This window comes from Panthera pardus, unplaced genomic scaffold (assembly GCF_024362965.1).
Source record: "Panthera pardus isolate Hobbes unplaced genomic scaffold, ASM2436296v1 HiC_scaffold_8, whole genome shotgun sequence".
In the NCBI taxonomy this organism is placed as follows: domain Eukaryota; kingdom Metazoa; phylum Chordata; class Mammalia; order Carnivora; family Felidae; genus Panthera; species Panthera pardus.
In genome coordinates, this window is record NW_026527013.1 from 156,113,961 (window position 1) to 156,136,622 (window position 22,662).

At 46.8% G+C, this 22,662-nt stretch overlaps 1 protein-coding gene across 2 annotated transcripts in view; it reads right to left on the reverse strand.

Annotated features, from left to right (window-relative positions):
* Window positions 1-8,075: 8,075 nt before the first annotated feature.
* The window catches only part of TRPV5 (transient receptor potential cation channel subfamily V member 5), a 35,106-nt gene continuing 20,519 nt past the window's right edge, over window positions 8,076-22,662 (reverse strand). For both annotated transcript variants that reach the window (XM_053898400.1, XM_053898399.1), the window contains 7 exons: window positions 19,914-20,000; window positions 19,739-19,815; window positions 19,328-19,493; window positions 19,102-19,168; window positions 16,748-17,016; window positions 12,954-13,060; window positions 8,076-12,265 (listed from right to left, as the gene is read on the reverse strand). In XM_053898400.1, the coding sequence (XP_053754375.1) occupies window positions 11,959-12,265; window positions 12,954-13,060; window positions 16,748-17,016; window positions 19,102-19,168; window positions 19,328-19,493; window positions 19,739-19,815; window positions 19,914-20,000 (1,080 nt within the window). In that variant the 3' untranslated portion in view covers window positions 8,076-11,958. The remainder of the gene's footprint in view (window positions 12,266-12,953; window positions 13,061-16,747; window positions 17,017-19,101; window positions 19,169-19,327; window positions 19,494-19,738; window positions 19,816-19,913; window positions 20,001-22,662) is intronic.

Below are 22,662 nucleotides of genomic sequence, written 5' to 3' on the forward strand. Positions count from 1 at the left end.
GTCTCTGGACACTGCTGGAATTTCCTTGGGGGAGGCAAGATCACTCTCCATCAAGAACCACTAATTGAGGGCCAAAAATATACATTTAATTTTTTCCGGTTTTGTCCCTCTTTTTGTTTGTTCTGCCTTCCTGTGTTTCCCTCTGTTTTTCCTCTCCTGTTGGCTCTCTTTGCAGTTGTATCTGCTCCCTTGGTCTTAGACTGGGTGCTAATGTGTGGCATTTGTGTGCATGTGTATGTAAGGTGTCCGTGTGTGTGTGCATGTGTGTGTGGTGTATGGTGTGGGGTGTGTGTGTGTGTGTGTGACCATGACTCTGAGTGGTCTCTCTGTGGAACCCTGGGTTTCTTTTCCTTCTGTCTCTTGATCTCTGCTCTTTGTTTCCTGGCCCAGCTGACTGCGTCACCCCATCCCTGCTCCCGGTGCCCTTTGGGAGGGTGTCTCCCGGGCTCTGCTGCCGTGTGCAGGGCTGGCCACAAGGGACAAACAGACGAGAGGCTGGGGATAGAGCCAGCACAGGGCAGCGGGGTCAAAGCCGCTGCTCACTCAGCTTGGAGTTTGTTCCAGTCACTGGGTTCACAAGCCCTGTGTGCCAGCTCATAAAGCCTGCACAGAGCGAGGGCAGGTCAGCAGGTGCACACGCGCGCACGCACACACACACACACACACACACACACGCACACACACACGCACACACAGAGCCATGCACCACAAAGCACCACCCAGGGACTTGGCGGGTGTGGAGGACGGGCTGTCGAGCCGCCTGCCCCGCTGGGAGCACTGGGTTCTGGTACTGGATGGGGGGGCTGCCTGGGCAGCGATTTGGGCTTGAAACCCTCCAAAGTCCTTTTCAACTCAAAAGTCCTGTGATTCTGCACGAAGTGGAGTCACATGTGGTTCTGTGGGTGCACAGTCCCTTCAGCTTTCATAGGTCAGGAGGTCATACTTTCGCCCAAAGTGTGGCCTTCGTCCCCAGCCCCCTTCCCCCACCCCCATTGCTAAGTGGGGCCCCAACCCTTTGCCTTTGTTTCCTACACCCTCCAGCCTCGGCTGGCCTAAACGCTCACACCACGGGGGACCCTGCACAGGACCCCCAGCCTCTGTCTGCTGCTCCAAGACATCTGGTTGGAGCCCAGAGGAACACGGTCGAGGACGACAGAGCTGGTGGTAGAAAGGGGGCCCCGGGAGAGGGCAGAGGCCAGGACCAACGGGATGGCGCCACCAGCCCCACCCCCTCAGACAGGCATTTGCACGGTATTGCACATGTAGTTCTGCACGGAATATTTATGTCACATGAACCAATATGTCATAGCAAGATTCTAGAGCAGTCATGGTGTGTGCATATATGTTCTGACCATCTCCTACAAGTCTGCAGGTTTTCAAATTCAAAGGCATTGGTTCTCCTGGATGCTAACCCCTTTGCAGAAAGTGCCCAAAGGGCAAAGGTGGGCATATGGGCTGTGGGCTGTGGGGAAGCAGCCTCCTCGACCCCCGAGCATGTGCCTCCATGGCCAGCCATTCTCCCCTCCCCTCCCACCCTGCCTCGAATGGAAGATTTTCTGAGCCAGCCCCGAGAGGTCTCCCTGGTTGACAGCCCCTCCCCCACCCATCAGAGCATCTGGTTTCCTAACCCCCCATCTGGAAGGTGAATCTTTAAAAGGAGCCCCACCAAGCTCTGACCTGCCTCTAACTTTTTCTTGAGGCCTCTACAGGCTGGAGTCCTGTGGCCCATGGCCTGGGCCAGATGCTCCGGAGATAGGGCTCTGTGAAGGAGGGTGTCAAAGTCCACAGCCCTCCCGCTGACCACACTGCCCCAGCCTCCTGCTCCTTCTTCCCCAGATCCCGAGGCCTCTCCCTCCCAAAGCCGGACCCCTCTGCTCAGCCACCTGCCCCGCCCTCTGTCACCCCACCTTACCTGGCCCCGGACTCCTCTCTAGCAGGTACTAAAGACAACCATGAAAGAGGCTGAAGGGTATACAGCCCTCAAAGACCTTTCCAAATATGACGAATGTGCCACGAGGCTGGTTTCTGGAAAAGGTGAAAGAGAGCAAGACGGGTAACCAGGATGGCTGCGTTCCAACCCCACTTGGACCAGAAATCACTGTGAGACCTTGGCCAAGTCACTTACCTTTGCATTTCCCGATGTGCAAAAAGGACTCTTAAGTTCTCAGGTTTTCCTGTTGCCTTCAACACTCTGCTCCCCCAGACAGCTCCCCGTCAGCTTCCAGGTGCAGAAAGCGTGGCGCTCAGAGCAACCTCCTATCTCTCAGGAGGAACGTGTCCGTCTTTGTCTCTGAATCACTAGGGCAGAAGCTCCACCAGGCAGAGAAGAGAGAGGAGGTCAGCAGGCAGAACGTGGGGCCACTTGGCTTCCGATCACCCTCTAGCCCTACAAATGGCAGGATCCTGGGATCCCCAACGTTCTAGGTGGGGAGAGGGCCAAGCTCCCCCACCACGACAACTTCCTGAGCGCCGACAGCCAGAGAGGAGGCTGAGGTTCTCTGCCAAGGTGGGGCGGGGCTGGCTCTCTCCACCACTTTGTTGCATTCTGGGTGATGTTCCCCACACTGGGCTCGGGGCGTGCTGGGGGTGGGAGAGCTGTGGGGCCACTAGGCCCAGAGTAAACAGCATCGGTTTAAGGCTCAGGAGAAAGGGTCTAGCCATTATCCCAAATCGGATCACTGTTACGAAAAGCCCAAACCCAAAGCCTGGGTTCAACCTGGAAGCCATAGCAGGTTTCTCCAGCAGCAGCCCTCAGGGGTAGCCCTTTATCAGCAATCTTCTCCCGATTTGTCCCCACCTGCACCTCTTATTCTTCTGTCCCCACCCCAACACACTCAGTGAAAGGGCAACAGGCCGTGATAAGGGCTCTTTCAAATTCTATTTATTTAGCTCCAGCGCTCACGCAGACGCCCCAGCGCCTCCGTCATAAAAACCAAGCAAAATGCCAGACTTGTTCGAAAAGTCGGGACGATTGTTGAATGCATACAGGCACGCGCACACCGGGAGGGGAGCAAGCTGGCTGCTTCCTGCCTCCCGAGGGCCGGTCTGAGAGCCCAGGACAGAGGACTCAAGGAGCAGCTGGGAAGGAGCAGAAATGTGCTGACGTTCGGGGACAGGACACTGGGAGGCACACCTGGGCAGGAACTGGGGCTTCTCTTCCCAAAGCTGGGCTTGTATGGACGGCGACGGGGACGGGCGCGGGGGGAGGCTTCCCCTCATGGCAAGGCAGATTCTGGGGCAGATACCTGGACAGGGTGTGGTGGGAGGCTGGGAGCAAGGTGGGGACATGGGGGCCAGGGGCCAGCAGGTACAAGGGAGGGACTGAAGCCAAACAGAACATTCTCCAGAAGGCTTTTAGGCAATACTGGACCTGCCTAGGCACCAAGAGCCTGAGGTCACTGGTCAGCCAGCCACTACAATAAGAGAGACTGGCAAATAAAATGATCTTAGCTGTTGTGTACCCCCCCCCCAGCCCCCACCGGGGCCCACAAGGCACAGGCTTCCCCCCACATGGTGCCCTCTGTGTGTAGGACCCTGTGCACGTGGGAGTGTGGGAGTTATTTACACGCGAGTGCACTGGTAACTGGCACGTGTATGGGGGCACTTGGTGGAATCTCCTGATAGGGAGCTGCTCACTGGCCCAGGGGAATCAGCAAGGGATCCAGCCTCACACTGTGCCCTGGGGGCCCTTCTCAGATCACTGGCTCCCCTCCCTCACCCGTCCCTCTTCTCAGGCCTGGCTGAGGTTCCCAACTCCCAAGAGCTGACTCTGATGTGTCCCCAAGCTACAGGGAAGTCCAGGAACTATCACCCAGACAGGGCTGGGCCCCAAATCCTTACACACAGACCAGAGTGCAGGAGACGGCAGCGCACAGGGCTGCCTGTCGAGTCTATGACGAAGGTGCTAGCGTGTTCTTCAAGGTTGTGCGCACATTGTCAAGGGGGGCTAATGGAGGTACTAAAACGTTTACTGTCATAGGTATGCAAGTGCCATGAGCTAGCATCACACCCGGGTAACTCTGAGTTCTACCCTCTGAGTCAGCCCTTGCTGCAGACCAGGTGTAGAGGGTGGTGCCCCGCCCCCCCCCCCCCCCGCCCCTCCACCCCTCCACCCCAGGTCTGGATTTGCCCATCTCTCCATACAGGTGAGCCAGGGAGCTATCGTGAGGACAGCTCTCTCCAAAAGCCCAGAAGCCCAAGTTATTGTCCTGTTCTGCATTGGTGAGATCTGTGACCTCAATCATACAATCTCTCTGAGAATCGGCTTCCTTATCTGTAAAATGAGGATAGTAATTCTGCCCTATTTACTCTACAGGGGTTGTTATTTGGGTTAGAGAAGATAATGGGCGCAAAGGACTTTATGTGCCCTACGGTGTCGCATGAATGCAAGTCATTTGCTTTATCATCTTTGCTTGGGTGGGAGCATTTGATATCAAAACTTCCAGGAAATAACTTTCCAGTAGAAAACGGTCGACTCTCTCGTTTCAGGGGCTCTGGATCTCCTAGCGGAAGGAGCATAGGACTTGAGATCAGATACGTCTGGACTCGAAGTCAGACTGCTAATTACCAGTCGGTCTTGGGTAAATTAGTCCACCCCTCTGAGCTTCGGTCTCCCGTCCACAAAGTGAGCACAGTCATACTCATGTGATCTTAGGTGAGGAGCTCACCCTCTCTGGGCCCCAGCTGCCTGTCTGTAACAAGCTGACAAGAGCTGGCATGCAGGCTCCCTGTGAGCACAGGGTGAGCCCGGTGGGGCTCCCGGCCACGGCGAATGCATGGTGATAGCCTCCGTTCCTGATCATTCGTCCCTCTCTTCTGCTGTTTTTGTGTCAGGGAGCCCTTTCAGTCGCCAGCCTATCCTCTCGTGGGCAAATCCCCCCCCCTCCACCTGGGGCCCCGGAGCAGATCCAACCTCAGGCTGTTGCCATCTGCACAGGGTGGGTTTCTGTGCTGTTCATCCCATGGGCCTCACCCCACACCCCCCGGCCCTCCCAAAGAGACGGTTCCGTGGAACTCCTTTGCTCACCGTTGAACTGAGTAGGGAGGAAACAGGGTCTGTGGCATCTCCCTTATACCAGGCCTTGTCACCGCATCAGTCCTGCCCCAGCTGGGGAGGACGCTTCCCGTTAATTATCCGGCTCATAGGTTCCCGCTCATCCCTTGAAGCTCAACTCAAAATCACATTCTCTTGTCCTCGCTCTGCGCCCGTCCCCACTCTCCCAGGGCCGGTCCCACCTCCACTCCATCTCCGGTCTTCATCCCCTTGTGTAAAGCATGGTGCTGCATCTACGCGGCCCCTCACCTGCCCGTCCCCCCTGTGGGCAGAGCCCACAGGATGAGGTTAAAGCACAACGTGTCTTCTTTCTCCCCATCGGAGTACCTGGGGTACAATATATGCTGAATTGTGTCTTATGGAGAATGATCTGTGCCAAGGAAATTGCAAGCTATTTAGTGGGTACACTTCCTATCTCTAGGTCCCCAAGGCAGAGGTGGGTCCGTCCGTGTGCAGAAAGGGGCCGGGGAGGTGACCAGGGAACAAGGAGATGTGGCAGGGAACCCTGTGTGTGTATGTGTGTGTCCCGGGAGGAGGGAGGGTGTTTGTTAAACCCCAGCCCCGCCACATACACACAAAGAGAAAATGACTTCCGCCCTTGGAAGATTCATTAGCCTGCAAAAGGTGGGGAGTCAGCAGCTGGAGTGAAGGGGAGGGTGTGGTGTGTATTGGGAAGCCCTTCCCTCCGACCCTGAGCGCCCCCTTCCAGCTGGCCTGGGACTCAGGGGGAGCCGGTGACCCCTGACCTAAGGTCTAGAGGGTGCTGGGACAGAGGCCACTGGGACCCCGGGGGGCTGTCTTCTTGCCCACCAGGCTCACGCTTGGAGGGAGAGAGAAGGTGAGGAGGCAGACACTTCCTCGTCCTGCCAGCAAAGGAAGAACAATTTGCCACTGTCCTCTCTGCACCTGGTTGATGCGGAAAGAGCAGGTGTTGGAGTCTGGGAGTCCCTGGGAGGAGAGGCCCAGCCACCCATCTGGGGGTGATGCCCTCTGACCCAGGGTGGAGAGAACCTCTAAGGACCCGGTCACGGGTCACCTCATGGAGCCACAGTCACTGGTTTATCTGCCTCTTTCCCTGACCTTGTTATCTCTTAATCGGAAGGAGGTGCTCAGTTAGGGTGGAGGAACAGCAGAGGGAGCGAGAGCCTAGGAGAAGCGAACTAGGGGAAGGCAGGGATACTGCCGTGACAACCCGTGACAGCAGTAAGATCTTAGTGAGCCACGCGCTCTCCTATGTGTGCTGATATTACTGTCAGGGACATGGCAGGTGGACATGGCACAAGTCATCAGCTAATACTCCAGCAGCGGGGCGGGGGGCGGGGAGGGGGAACTGAAATCAGGTTTCACCTGCCCATGTCATCCCTAAAGGGCTCCACAGCCTGGTCGTGAAGCAGTTAGGGGAGCATGTCCAACAGAAGGGCTGGAAGGGACGAAAAACTCCTGGTAGAGAGTGGTGCTTTGAGAGCCATCCCCGCGCATGTGCACGCCCACAGACGCACGGATCCCCCCTCCAAGGAGCCCAGCAGGGCACTGACCCCAGCGGGGACCCACAGTCACTCCCTCCAGCTGCAGCCTGGCCTTGCACAAGCCTCGTTCCCTGGGGCCTCATGGCCATAACTGCCGCCTCCCCAGTGCCAGGGTTAACAAAGAGGTGGCACAGACAAAGGCGGGTGTGTCCAGTCCTGCCCCAGGTGGCTCCTGTCTGGCTGCACCCCCCTGCCCCCAGCAGAGAGGGGCCACGTTACCCAGCCTCTCCTGTCGGTGTGACAGCACTCAGTGTACTGGTCAAAGTATTCCTTTCCTTGCACATTTCTCATTTTTCCTTCATTAGCCTCTGACAATGACCGTTGACACCCCGTCCACTGAGAGGTCTCGGATGTGCCAGGGCCCATAGTGTGCCCTTCGTCCAGCTCCGTCTCTCTGCGCGTCTCTGCCCAGACACCTACAGAGCCAGCGCTAACTACCCTCATCTCTCCGTTCTGCTGTCCCCTCTCCTGGGTCTCTGTCCCAGACCTTATCTTGCATTTCCCCAGCGCAGCGCGAGGGAGGGACACCGACCTCTGCCCTTCCTTCCCAAGGCTGCAGGCAGGCCAACCCTCAGGGGCTACACCACCATTCTTTACCAGAACCCAGAAACTTGTCAGAAAAACACTTTGCCAACGGCTGGGTGGGGACATAGTTTTGAAGTCCAGTGATCCCTGGGAGCACAAAACCTCCCGTGCCTCCCTGCCTCTGGTCTGTGAGGCGCACACAGGAGCAAGAGTTTTCTGCTTTCTGTCTTTTAAAGTAGCCAGCGGGGAGGAGACGGGAAGGAGAACGGTCACGGTTCCGGGGTACCCAAAGAACTCCTGAGGCAGGAACATCAGTGTTCCTTTCGCCCCGTTCCCCGTCCCTGTCTCTGGATCCCCGTAAATAAAGCTGGCATCTGCCTGGCGGCACAAAACATCCACCAACTATTTTAACCCTTCAGCACACAGTTCTCGTGCTGCATCTGCTGGTATGACGATGTCTGTGTGTGTTTCTTTTCCTTTCTCATCTGGGCTCCGGAGGGCAGGTGTGGGATCTTGTCTGTTACCTCGAATGCTCCTTTACAGGGTACCACACACGAGAGGTTCAGGAAGATCTGTTCCAGAGCTTTGCTGCTGGGGTTCTTCCCTCCTTTCTCTCTTCCTTATGATATTCCGCATCTCTTCTTCCTCCTCCTCCTCCTCCAGCCTTCTCCTCCTTCCCTCTCTCTTCTCTGTCTCTCACGCTGTCTCTCTCCCTCTCTCCCTCTCTCTCACGCACACACACATACATGCAAAGTATATTTAACCTGAAAAAATTTCCCAATGATCACTTAACATTTGCATTGTCTTCTTTTTCCTTTCCAAAGCATTTCTACCCATATTATGTGCTTATCTTTAATTATTACAACCCCACTGAAAGGCAAGTATTTTTGTGCCACCTTTGACAGGTGAAAAAAGACTCCAGTGTGGCCAGTGAGAGAGCTTAGAATAAAAACAGGTCAATCATTCATATATCTAGTTAATGAATATTTATTGCATACTACATTGTACTAGGAATTACACCAGACACTGGGAACACAATGATGAATAAAATAGACACCATCTTTGTCTTTGTGGCACTTACAGTCTACTAAAGAAGACAGACATTGAACAAATAAGTACAATAATGTGCAGGGTGTGTAATTAAAAAGAAAACATAGGTAGTCTGGAAACATACAGTAGATGGACTTTAACCTTGCCCACGGGTCGGCATCCCCACAATTACACATACAACCAATGTATGACCGTTAGGCTGAGACCAACAAATGAATAGAAGTTACAAAGATGGAAGGGAGAGTGCAAGGAGGTAGAAAGCTCTAGAGACTGTGAAGGCCAAGAAGAAGAAGAACTCAGCCTTATCCAGGAACTGATAGAAATCCAGCTTGGTGAAATAGAGCCTGAGAGAAGAGAGGTGTGAGGAGGCTGGAGGGTTGCCCAGCGTTGGCTTATGGAAGGCTTCCAGAAGGACCATACTTAGGGGTAGGACTTGCATCTTACAAAGATCATTCTGGCCATAGTGTGGGTGATGGATTGAAGAAGACCGAGACTACATACAAACAGAGCAGTTAGGAACCTCCTTCTGTACAGTAGGGTCCCGAGAGGCAGGGACAACTGGAAGGTTTTATATTGGTATAGAATAATCTTCAAATTGTATTAAGTGAAAAAAGCAAAAACTTTTTTCTAATAAACTGTGCCATTATATGTCTTTTTAAGAGGAATATGTACATACATACGCTTGGATATACAGAGTATTCTTGGAAAGATAAATACACTTTTATTAGTGAATGTCCCTGGAAAGAACAACAAAGGGGCCAGCACAGAAGTAGGAAAGCTTTTTGTCTCTGTATTTCTTGCGTGCTCTTTGAATTTTGTGCTATGTGTTACATTATCTAACCAGAATTAATTCTTTGCGAAGCAGATGTTTTAGGGAACAGAATCCACAAGATTTGAGATTTACTGGATTTAAGAGTCAACAGAAACATGTTGAAGACGACGCCCAGGTTCTGGCTTAGGCAACTTTGCCTATTATTTGGTCAGGAACTCTGGCGGAGGAGCAGGTTTGGTGAGGAAAAAAAGCTGTTCAGTTTTCAGTTTGTGACATGTTGAGTTTGAGGTGTCTGTAAAATATCCAGGTTCAGCTGTCTGATAGATAGGCATCCAAGCTGTTCATGCCTGGAGCTCAGGAGACAGATGTGAACCGAAGATAGGGAATGGGGAGTCATGAACATGTGCATGTTAATACAATCTACAGAAGCAGGTGAGACTGCCCAGGTGGTGAGGAAAACAGAGAGGCTTGTGGACCGAAAATGTTTAAGAGATTTGTAGAAGAGAAGCAGCCAGCGTGACAAGAGTGTATGGCACTGACATGCTGAGAGATAGCGAGTGGTCGACAGTAGTCTGAAGGCTACCGACAGTTCAAGCAAGACTGAGACTGTTCAGTGGGCTTAGCCAAAGGTAGATAACCTCCCTCATAGATGTCAGTAGCTTGGAGAGGCAAGGTCAAATCACAATGGGTTGAGGACTCAGCATGAGATCAATAGACAATAAAGCCTTCTCTAAGAAGTTTGGCCTTGAATAGGGACTAGAAAAGATAGGGCAGTAGCTGAAAGGAGGAAGGGTTGAGGGAGGGTGTTTTCCATTTCTTTGGAGATGGGAAAGAATAGAGCATCCTTATTTGCTGATCCCCGGAACTAGTGGAGAGGGAGGAGAAGAGATATACAAATGAGAAGTATAGAGAGAACAGCGATGGATATGGCTGTCTGAAAAGACAGAAAGGAAACGGAATCTGGGACTCAGATGAGAGTTTAGCTTTACACAAGAGAGGAAGTGCTTCCATTGTAAGGAAAATAAGAGGAGTCATGATGACTAAGCACTTTTAGAAATCATGCCACTGGTGGTCAAGTGTGTAGGACCCTGTGCCTGTACCTTCGTGTGATTCCTCCCCGTTCCACACTCATCTATGCTTTGTATGAGTATCTGGATGAACCTGCCTGTGGTTTCACAAATCCGACTTACCTCTTTGCTATTCCAGACCACAGTCCTCTTAAAAGTTATTATGGCTTTTGGGTGAGGGTGATATTAGGGTTGAGGTGAGACGTAAAGGACTGGAGACAAGAGGGAGGTTGTCAAGAGCCTGGTACTGGGTGCCCTGGACACCTAGCTCCCACTTTCCTCCCTGGAGAGGGATGGCCCATCCTGCTTTGTTGCTGTCCATCCCAAAACTCAGCACAGGGGAAGAGGGAGGTGGGGGCAAAAGATGGCTGCTGCAGGAGACACAGCCAGAAATCTGCTACCCCCAGGCACAAGGGTGATTAGCTGCTAATGAGCCACCTGAGGGACAGACCGGGAAGAGTCCCATAAAGAAATGATTGAGCTGTTCAAGCACAAAAGGCATAATTTACCACTTATTTAAAATACATGTAGACACAAATGAGATACAAACCCTTTAGACTCTGAGTCTCAAAAAGCAAGGATAAGACAATTCAAAAACAACAAAAAACAAACAGAATCCAAAATATAGATGAAGGATTTGATAGATATTTCTCCAAATACAAATGGCCAATAAGCATATGAAAAGCTGTTCATTGTCATTAGTCATTGGGGAAATACAAATCAAAACCACAATGAGATACCACTTCATATCCATTAGGATGGCTATTATCAAAAAGAAGGAGAAGGAGAAAACAAGAAAGAAAGAAAGAAAGAAAGAAAGAAAGAAAGAAAGAAAGAAAGAAAGAAAAGAAAAGAAAAACAACAAAGTGTGGCAGTTCCTCAAAAAATTAAATAATAATTGCCATAAGTCCAAGCCATTCCACAGCTAAGGATACACCCAAAGAAATCGAAAGCAAGAACTTGAAGAGAATTATATGCCAATGTTCATAGCAGTATTACTCATAATAGCCAAAAGGTGGAAACAACCCTAATACCCATCAGTGGATGAATGGATAAATAAAATGTGATATATCCATACAATGAAATATTATTTGACCCTTAAAAGGAATAAAATTCTGATGCCTGCTACAACAAGGATGAATCTTGAAACTATTATGCTAAGTGAAATAAGCCAGACACAATAGGATTAATATTGAATGATTCCACCTGTATGAGGTACCTAGAGTAGTCAAATTCATAGACGTGGAGTGGAATATTGGTTATGAGGGACTGTGTGGAGGGGACAGTGGGGAGTTAATGTTTAATGAGTACCAGAGTTTTGGTTTGAGATGATGAGAGCATCCTGTGGATGAATAGTAGTTATCATTATGCAACAGTGTAAATGTACCTAATGCCACTGAATTGTATACCTACATATGGTTAAGATAGTAAATTTATGTGATGTGTATCTTCCCACAATAAAATTTCTGAAAAATAAAGCAAGGATAAAGAACCTTCCTTATTGCACTTTTCTAGTTGGGGGTTGGTTGCAGGGTGAGAGAGAGTCCTACAGGGGAAAAGGGAAGGGCCATAACCTCAGTGCCATGCCTGGATCTTCCCACATTAAGCCTTGTGGAACCAAGCAGGCTTCACCGCTCACTACTTTCTAGTGCCTGCATGAGGCAGAAAGAAAGATGATCCAGATGTTAGTCTAGCATCCCTAGTTCATGTCTTTGATGGCTAAATCCAACTTTGCTCTAAGAGACACCTTCTTTTCTCAAGATGTGGGACTTTCAGGAAACCAGAAGATATGTGGGACAACAGATGTCCATTGCCCATCTCCAGAAATGCTGATGTGAAGGATGAGACATGACCTTGAAGAATTATTCTGCCTATCCCCTCTCATGATTAACAGGGAAAACAATCAGATACTTCCCTCCATTTAGGCCCACCTGTTTGTCAGGCCAATAGTAACAGGGGTCCTCATCACAAATGATAGATATTTTCCTCTCCATCTCCCTCGCCAAGGTCCAGCCCAAGATTCACGTGTCCTAATGTGTTGCGACGCAGGATCTCCCAGCCCCGGTGGCTGCTGCTGCTGTGAGATGTGGTCCGGGATAGGGAAGGCGTTGGAGGGGCCAGAGAGGCTCTGGCTGGGGTCCCACTTTCGATCACAGAAACAGAGGGCTGTTTCTCAGAAAGCTGCTCTTGTCCATCCTCCTTGTCTGAGCCCTTGAAAGCTTCCACGTAGCGAAGCACTCGCAAAGGATTTTGATCATGGTGGTTCTCAACTCTGAGGAGGGCAAAGGGGAAGGAACTCAGGTGAGGTGAAGGAAAAAGGGCCATGAGGAGGAAAGGGGGGAAGAGCACTTGTAGGAAACAGGACCAAGAGGACAGGGCAAGGAAGGGACCAGAGTCCTAGGATGAAATGAAGGGAAGAGCAGTGGAATGAAGGGTAAAGTGGGATAGAGACCAAAGAGGTAAGCAATCAGGATTTGGAGGGTAGTGGTGTGTATGTGTGTGTGTGTGTGTGTGTGTGTGTGTGTGTGGTTGTGAATATGAAAGAGAAAACCAAGAGAGAAGAAAAGCCAAGTCAGGAGCTGAAGGTAGAGTATGGAGAAGGTTAGGTTCAAGGCAAGAATTTACTAGAAATGGGGGTCAGAGAGGAACAAGACTAGAACAAGTTGGGTAGCCCATGCCCACATCTGAGCATGGACACGTATATAACCTCACACACACTACTACCCTGATGTACTCACAGCCTGGCATCAGTTATCAGCCATCTTGTCGCTCTCCCTGTTGGCTCCACCCCCCTCCCCTAAACAGGCTAATGCAGTCTCACTTTATAGAGTGATGATGTCTCCTTTGGGTCCAGTTGGGGATCTCAGGAATGGAAATATGTGTGATAAATGTGAAACTGGGCACCCTACTCCCATGGCTTCATGCTTGTTAGCAGTTTATACATATGCACAGTCACTCACCGCAGGAACCAGCGGTCCCCCAGCCCATACTGGTACCCGCAGATCCCAGAGCGAGGCCACAGGAAGCGAGGCAGCTTCCGCTCCAGCATCACTGTGGTGGCCACCACCTGGGAGGAGTGAGAGGTAGAGGAAACTCAGGAAGAGTGATGAGGTCTCAGGGAACACTAGAAGCCACCAACATGGGAACAAAGAGGAATCTGTCAGATGGGGACACCAGAAATTGGGGAGATGACAGCCATTGAGCCATGCCCTAGCTTGTGCCAGGCATCATGCTATCTGCTTTACTCACTCATCATAAAAGGAGAGAGAATATTTTATGAGTGTTTTGAATAAAACTGTGACCCCTACATTACTATTCACATTCATAGAAAATGAGTCAGTCCAAACTAATCTCATTTGCTTTTTCATAGGAAAGCCAGACTAGTTATCTTGATTTAAATAAAATGATTAAATAGAATCTCTATGATTGTGGGATGAAATGACGCTGCTAGTGTTCAGGGAATTTGCAGCAAATTAAATACCCATATCCTCCAAAGAAAAAGAGTGGGTTAATGACTGCAAACTTGGCAAGGAAAATTCTAGTGGCATGTCACATGTTCTGTCCTTTGCCCAGCCCTCATTAATTACTTAAATGAAACATAGAAGACAAGCTTATCAAATATGACTGTGACACAAAACTGGGAGGGATATGTAATAATGTGAGGTGACAAAAGCCATATAAAAATGATCTCACCGGACTGGAATGCTAGTCAAATACCAATAATGTGAAATTTAAGAGAACCAAATGTAAGGTACTACACTTATATTTAAGAACAAAGTATCTGGGTAAGTACAGGAAGTGGTAAAGGGGCTTTACTAATTAAGTTGAATAACAAAGATGCATGGGTTCTAGTAGATCATGACCTTCATAAGGGCCAGATGTATATTTCTTTAAAGACCTGGCTCAATTTTTTTTTAAGTTAGTTTCTTTCTTTCTTTCTTTCTTTCTTTCTTTCTTTCTTTCTTTATTTCTTTCTTCCTTCCTTTCTTTCAAGAGTGGGGGAGGGGCAGGGAGGGGGTGGAGAGAATCCCAAACAGGTTCTTCACTCTCAGTGCAGAACCCAATGTGGGGCTTGAACCCACAAACCATGAGATCATGACCTGAGCTGAAGTCAAGAGTTGGACACTTATATGATTGAGCCACCCAGGTGCCCCAAGACCTGGCTCAATTTGAGGTGCTATTTCTACTACAGTGTCCAAAGCAAGGGAAGGCATGACCCCTCTTTATATTGTATTACTCCAATCCTATCAGGAACACTCTACTTTTGAAAGGACCATGATCTCTTAGGCATGAACAAGTGCAGAAAGCTTGGTTAGTTGAAGAAACTAGCAATTCTTAAAGTAGCCCAATTCCCCATGTTGTATTTTTCTACTTGATTTCTTAGTTGGACCAAGTTCCCTCCAACATCAGGACTTTTTTTTTTTTTGAAAGTTTATCTTTTTTGAGAGAGAGAGAAAGAGAGCACATGAGCAGGGGAGGGACAGAGAGAGAGGAGAGAGAATCCCAAGCAGGCTTTGCACTGTCAGTGCAGAGCCCAATGCGGGGCTTGAACCCACAAACTGTGAGATTATGACCTGAGCCGAAATCAAGAGTCCAGCACTTAACCGACTGAGCCACCCAGGTGCCCCTAACCTCAGGACTTTTAATCATGTGTTCCCTTTCCCTATATAGAAGCTCTCCTTTATCTTGAAAAGGACATTTATGTGTCCTGTTGTGCCATCAGTAGGCCCCCACCTTGTTCTGGTAATAGACCCCTTTTGCTTGGACCATTGTCACTTCACCACTCTGTCCATCAGTTAGGGTAGACTGGACTGCACCCCAGCTGATTAGCTGATTCTCCCCTAAATTCCACTACCACCATCACCACTCCTTGGCCTTAACCTCAAATTCAAGGATGCACCTATAGCTCAAACCTGTTGCAGTGAGATGGAACTTAGACTGGCTTCTTGGGGGAGAAGATGCTCTTTGAGGGGTTACACCTCGCACAGTATCAGAAGGCACAGCGAATACAACAGATGGGGCCCTTGGAATTGTGCAATACAGTACACCTGTTCATTCCTTTGGGAATTTGGAGCTTCTAGAAGACATTTCACCAACGTGATGGGAGAGACTGACTTAGGAGAGCAGACTGGATAGGAGAGCAGAACAGAGAAACTGATGTAGTTACTGAAATGGAAATACACACTTTGGCCAGATATGCTTAAAGATAGTTTAGTTCTTTAAACTTTCCAGTTACGAGGACCAACACATCTTGCTTCCAATGCCATTTATTTCTTTTTCTTTTTCTTTTTCTTTTTCTTTTCTTTCTTTCTTTCTTTCTTTTTTTTTTTTATTATTTATTTTTGGGACAGAGAGAGAGACAGAGCATGAACGGAGGAGGGGCAGAGAGAGAGGGAGACACAGAATCGGAAACAGGCTCCAGGCTATCAGCCCAGAGCCTGACGCGGGGCTCGAACTCACGGACCGCGAGATCGTGACCTGGCTGAAGTCGGACGCTTAACCGACTGCGCCACCCAGGCGCCCCTCTTTTTTTTTTTTTTAAGTATGTTTGCATTTGGTTCTCTGTCCCTATAGCCAAGAGTCCTGACTGATATAAATCCTAACCTCTATCCTTTTCTGTCATTCTCCTTAACTGGATAATTCTTACCCATGTTTAGGAGTTCATCTTAAATGTCACTCCATCAGGAAAGCATTTCCTAACTTTGCAATCAGACTCCTCTGTTGTGTCCTGTTCTTAGCATCTTCTACTTCTGTGTGATAGTTTTACTACTGTAGTTTTACAGACTTCCATGAAGTCCTTTATTTAATGGCAGTCTTCCCAACCAGACTGTGGGCTCCATGATACGCAGATGGCATCTGTTGCGTTCATGCTGGTGTCCCCAGCTCCCAGACATTTCCCAACACATAACAGGCTCTACATAATTATTGTTAAGTGAATGGAAAGTCTGAGTGGATAAATTATAGCTGTATTCAAATTTTTGGATGGTGTTCATACAGAAGAGTGTGTTCTGTGTATATTAAAAGAAAAGACTGGGGCCAAAGAATGGAATTGTAGAAAGATAGATTTCAGCTCCATGCAACATGGACATTTCTAATAACAAAAAGTTTTGAAATATGAAAAAGCTCTCTTCTTCCCAACCACTACCCAAATCCATATGATAATAAGAAGGTCCTAGTCAGCATTAAAGAAGATATTAAATGACCTTTTGACCAATGAATAACTAATCACTGAGTAAGAACTCAACTACAGGACCACTAAAGATACTTCCAACTCTAAAATTATATTATCTTCACTGATATATAGAAAAAATCATAGAGAAACAGGGAGAAGCAAATAGAAGATAAGATTAAAAATTAAAATTTAAAACTAGAATATATAGCTGATGCCTGGCTTGCTTAGTCAGTTAAGCACCCATACTGGGTATAGAGATTACTTGAAATTAAAAATCTTAAAAAAAATAAGTAAAATTACAAAAATAAAAAAAACCCACTAGAATATATAAGACAGTCTCTAGTTCTCACTGGGCTCGAGGTTGACTGTTGTATCTACTTTTCCCCTGTGATCAACACCTCAGCTCTTGGGTGTTAAACTACCCCTCCTTTTATCTCCTCCTCTGTCCAAATGTACCTTTGTTGAGGTGACAACACTGGATTGTTCTGTGACTCTCTTAAGAGTCGTGTAGCATAACATTTTCCACTTTGATTTTTCTCTCCATTCTCTTCCCCTTAGTAAGACTAACACTAGTAAACTCACCTGGGCCCTCCAGAGCTCATCCCGCTCATGGGCCACCCGCCAGTGTGTATCACCCATCATGGCGATGAACAGGTTGAGCATGAGCAGCGTGGCAATGATGGTGAAGGCAAAGTAGACAATGCCAAACATGAAGGGCAAGTTCACTTCGTAGTTGGCAGGCCCATCAATGACGGTGAGGAAAAGCTCAAAGGTGCTGAACAGTGCCATGGGATAGTCATAGAATTGCCCCAGGTTGGATGGGTCCTCTGTCTGGAAAATGACATAGAACGCTGCTCCGCCCAGGAAGTGGGCATGGAGATGGGGAAATAGGGAATTATCACAATAAGCATGGGCCCGGTTATATCTCCATACATTTGCACATTTGCAGACACACATACACGCCCATAAATGTACATATATGACTGTGTACATGTAAGTCACACTTTATGTGTGGACCCGGCTAGCCTTAAGATGTCTTATGACCAAGTTCATTACTCTGGACAATGGTAACACCCAGCCATTTAGCAAAATGTGTACATAAAATGTGTGTGTGTGTATTATATATATGATAGATATACACAAAATAAGTCACCTAACTGCTTTTCACATCTTAGAAAATCGAATATTTAAAAGATAATTTGTACATAAGAGACTCAAATATAGAGAACAAACAGAGGGTTGCTGGAGGGGTTGTGGGAGGGGGGATAGGCTAAATGAGTAATGGGCATTAAGGAATCTACTCCTGAAATCATTGTTGCACTATATGCTAACTAACTTGGATGGAAATTTAAAAATTAATTAATTAATTAATTAATTAAAAAATAAATAAAAGGTAATTTGTTACAAGAATGCATGGAATCTCCAACAATTTTAAAGAACTGACCATATGAAATGGCCAAAAGAAAAGCACCTTTAAAAAAAAATCTCAGTGGCCCCTAGATGACCATCCATCATTCTGAGGTTCCTGGGTGCGCTTGGATCATCATGGAAAAGGTCTGCTCAGTGTGTAGCCTACTGGATGATACTGGGCATCCTGGAACATTAGCACAGCATTAGAACCTTTAAAAGATTTCTCTCTGTGTGGGGAACTGAAATATAAACTAAATGATCTCAAGAATGGAAATAGTATCTATGACAAAACATCACTTTTTTATTTACTGATGGACAAGGCAAGCACAACAACCAAGAAGAGACAATTTAGGAGATCCTGGGTATAGGGCATCTACAGAAAACTACTCTGTCATTATGACTTCAATTGGCAGGTCATGATACTATGTACTGTATAACATACATATACTATATATAACATATGCTTAATGAGTAACTATATGCACACATGTTGTGAGCAGTAATTCATGATGTGTGCAGATGGGGTAGAGGGTGGGGAGAAAGAATATGTAAGGAATACTCCAAACAGGCAAGACTACCACAGTTTTACCCTTTCATAAACTCAGATCTTGGGGTATTTTTTTTTTTTTTTTGGTCTGTTTGGTGGGAATTCCTGTTAAATGAGAATTCCTAGGACAAGAATAGTGCCTTTTGTTCTAAAAGGCCATCGTCTTTTAGAGTTGAGAGGTCTTCAAATAGCGCCTAGGGCATCCCCTTGTCTTACGGATGTTTGGTTGCAGACACAGAAGACTAGATTTGAGTTGCCATATCTCACTGTTCTTCCTTCCTCTTAGTGCCTTTCCATAAGAACTTTCTCCTACTTTCTCACTGCCTTCATCCTCTATCCTGGCTGTTATTTTCTCACTGTGTTCCTCTCTCTACCCTGACATTCCACGTGTGCCTTGGGCTGCGATTAAGTCCCTGCTCCCTCTTTCCCCAATCTCTCTTTACAGCTCTTTTTCTTCTGTTTTCCTTTCTCATCCTCAAACTCTCCAAAATAATTTTCTGTACTTCCTTTTTGATTTCTTTCTTTTTCTCCCAATTTTAAATGCACATAGAAAAAAAAAAGGATGCTATGTGTTATTGAATTCTCTGTGTTTCTTCTTTTGAAGTGTAGAGACAGAAGAGTTAAATATTGCACTGACTCTGTTTGCCCACATAGTTTTCTGAGATCCACAACTGGCCAGTCTTTCTTGTTTAATGGCGCTGTCTCTCCAAAGCCCTTTATCTATCTCTTCTTTAAAAATCTTCCTGGGCTGTTAGTCAACATGAATGTTACTAGCCCATAAATTCAGAGCATATCATCTACCTTCTAGGTCATCTTAATTGACCCTGATCCTATGGATATGAGTGTGCTTTTTGACTCAATATCCACCGGGGGGAAATAAGCGAAAGAGAGTATAAATGAGAACGGAGAGCAAGAGTGAGTGAACTTTCTGGAGAACTGGATCACATGACCTAGTAGTGTGGGGGGACAGTGCTCTTACCTGAGGCAAATCCCAGAATAACCACAGCCATCAGCCAGCAGAAGCGCATTAAGTCTCCAAAAATCATCTACAGGAAAGGGAAGGGGAGGGAGGTTGGAATGACCCTTCTCTACCTGCTTCTCTGCAGCTATCCTGCTAAACTGGAGGCCACCTAGCTCCATCTCCTCCCTTTGTCTGGAAAGGACTTATTGCTGAAGCCAGAGGAATCTTTGGGGAAGGCACTGACCTTCTGTATCATGATGGTGAAGGGACCAAGCATCTGGAATCCTCGAGCGAAGTACATAACACTGCACCAACCCAGCACCAGGGCAATGGACATGGGCACCATCTCCCCGTTCATGTTGGAGAGCCGCATCACCATGGTCACCAGCACCATGCAGGCATAGGTGATGCTTGGGGGAGGGGGCAGGGAACAAGGAGTGAGAGAGGAAATATTCCAGGTCTCCTCTAGCATGGTGATGAGTTGGGTGGTACCCACTCAGGCTTAGTCCTTACGCCCAAAACACACATATGAGCCCACTGGGCAAAAAATCCCTAGAAGTGAGAGTCAGCTGAAGTCTAGGTCCCAAAGAGTGAATAGAGACCTGGAACAATTCTGGCAAGGGAAGACATGGGACTGAAAGGAAGAGACACTCACATGATGACATGGAACGGTCCCCCAAGGATAGTCTGTCCAAAATAGCGAGAAGCACCAACCCTGAAGATGTCCGGGATCTGGGAAAAGGCCAGTAAAACAAAAAGACAATGTGGACTGCAGTTCAGTCTGGGGCCCCAGGTGGATGGCCTCAGCTTGGACCCTGGTTGTACTTCACCTCCAGGAGCAGGATGATCACAGCCCCCGTGATGGTCACCAGTTCCCCCACCAGACGGATCTTATCCTGCTGAGTCACATAGGCCTCCTGTGGGAGTAAATTCGGAGTAAGAAGTATTTTTTGATGGATTGAGAATCAAGTCTTTTGGGGCAGGTGGTCTAAAGCAACTAAAGTCCATCCCAGATGAAGCAAATTTCCCCTCACCACCACCATTACCCTCCTCCCCTGCCATTGTATTTGTCAATTGTGCTTAATTCTATGACCAGGCCATTAACCTATGTATTCAAGGCTTAATATACATTCTAAATAACTTGAGCCACCCCCTAGCAAATCACTATAATATATATTATGAGTGGTAATTTATGATGTGTGTACCAAGGGGCTGAAATCACATTTCACAGCATCAAGTTAAGAAGACTAAACCAACAGGAAGAGGCATTATTGGCTTGGGATGGTTTTGGCTATGTTGAAAGCCCAACTTTTCCAATCTCATGTGGTCTTTGGAAGGTAGACTACTCTATAAACACCTCACAGAATTCAGATTCCAGAATAGGCCCAGAATCTACCAGTTTTAGCAGAACCTTGAATAAGGCACTAAACCTCTCTGAGTTTGAGGTTTCTCATCTGTAAAAATGGAGACTCTAATGCTTATTCCTAGTGTTATTGTAGATATTAAATTAGAGGATTTATCTGGATGTACTTTATAAGCCATAAATCACTATAGATATAGTTATGATTATATTATGATGTGGTAATATAGAAAAGGTCAGAAAAGAGGGTTAGAGACACTGAATGGATTTTAGTTTTGAGGAAGGGTCCCCATCTTATCCTGAGCAGTAGGTGTAGAAGGTACAGCCCTAAGGTCAAGATAAAAGAAGACCATCCTTCTTCTGGGCATGTTGTTTCACAGTAAAAGGCTTACAACATTACACACATGTAGTGAAAGAATGCTGCAATACTGATCCTCAACTTTTGGAGGGTTATGGAGAATATCATTAAGACTGTGGACCCTCTTACCAGAAAACTGTGTTCGTATATATGTCATCCCCACATGAAATGTACAAATAATTTCAACACATTCAGGTACACTTCAAAATTTTAGGAAATCTCTTCTCTAAGGTCACCTCTCTGAGTAGTGCACCCAAGAACGGAGTTGAGAGTCCCTGAGGCCAGTGGGAAAGTTGATGATCTAAACTAGGAAGGATGTGATCCCTCATTAGGCATAAGGAATGCTAATCATCTCTGCTCTGCTGATAAACTGGAACCTCTGAGCATCCCTCAGCAGGCTACTTGGAGCGTGTATTCACTGGTCCAGTGAGAGGCATAGTTTTGAAATAGGAAGAGATGCTATGTAGTAGGAGGTGATCTATGATATAAAGAAGGTACCCACCAGGAGCCCCACAGATATTCAGAAACTGACAGCTCAGTAGAAGACAAGGATATAACCTTTATGGAAGAGTAGAACCAGACTTACCAACAGAGGGTGAAAATGTTTCAGGTAAATCATATGGGACCAGGAGAGATCAAAAAAATAGCTGATGTCTATGTGGTTGGTGAGCAATGTGATCTAACAAACTTGGCTAGACTTCAGTTACTTTATTGTTGATGTTGCTGCTGTTGTTGCTGTTATTGTTGTTTAGAGAATTGATGTTCTCTTGACAAACTGGTCAATTTTATTTTATCATCTAATGGGAAATTTCCCTTTTGCTTTGCTTCCAAGGAAGCTCAGAGGTTGGTTTTATTTTGTTTTGTTTTGTGTTTTGTTTAAATCCTCAGCTCTAACTGAATACCCCCTCTTCTGTCCTGAAATTCACTTCACGGGCCTCCTTCTTTTTCTTTATCTTAATGTTCCTATAGCATCTCTCTTTAATTGTAAAACATTCCAACTCCTTTTGGAGAATCAGGTAGTGAGTAGTGGAATAACTGGTAAGTATATTAAATACAGAAACAAAATAATATTAAATGTAGAAATAAAATAACCGCATATGTGTTTGTACAAAAACTTTGAATTCTTTTTAAAACTTTGTATCTTGGTTTAGTAGTCTGAAGAACTGCCACCGACCTTTTTTTCCTTGGCTCATCTATATAAAGGAACTGTCCATCAATAGATGAGTGGATAAAGAAGATATGGGGGATATATATATATATATATAGATATATAGATATATATATATATATATATTATTCAACCACAAAAAAGAAGGAAATGTTGCCATTTGCAACAACATGGATGGGCCTTGAGGGCATTATGTTAAGTAAAATAAGCCCAACAGAGAAGAGAGACACTGCACGGTACCACTTATATGTGGAATCTTAAAAAAAAAAAAAAAAAAAAGAAAGAAAGAAAGAAAAAAAGTCAAAATTCCAGAAACAGAGTGTAGAAAAGGGACGGTGGGGTGAAAGAAATAGGGAGAAGTTGGTAAAAAGGCACAAACTCTCAGCTATAACATGAATAGGCTCCAAGAATCTAATGTAAAACATGACTGTAGTTAATTACACTGCATTATATAATTGAAATTTGCTAAGAGAATGGAACTTAATTGTTCTCATCAAAAGCAAAGAACGAAGATAAATATGTGAGGTGATGAGTGTGTTAATGAACTAGATGGTGGGGATCCTTTAATGGTGTGTACGTATTCCAAATAACCGCAATGTATACTTTAGGAAACTTGCAATTTTCTTTGTCAATTATACATCAATAAAGATGAAAAAATAAAGGAACTATTCGGCTTTTAAAACACTTTGTTTT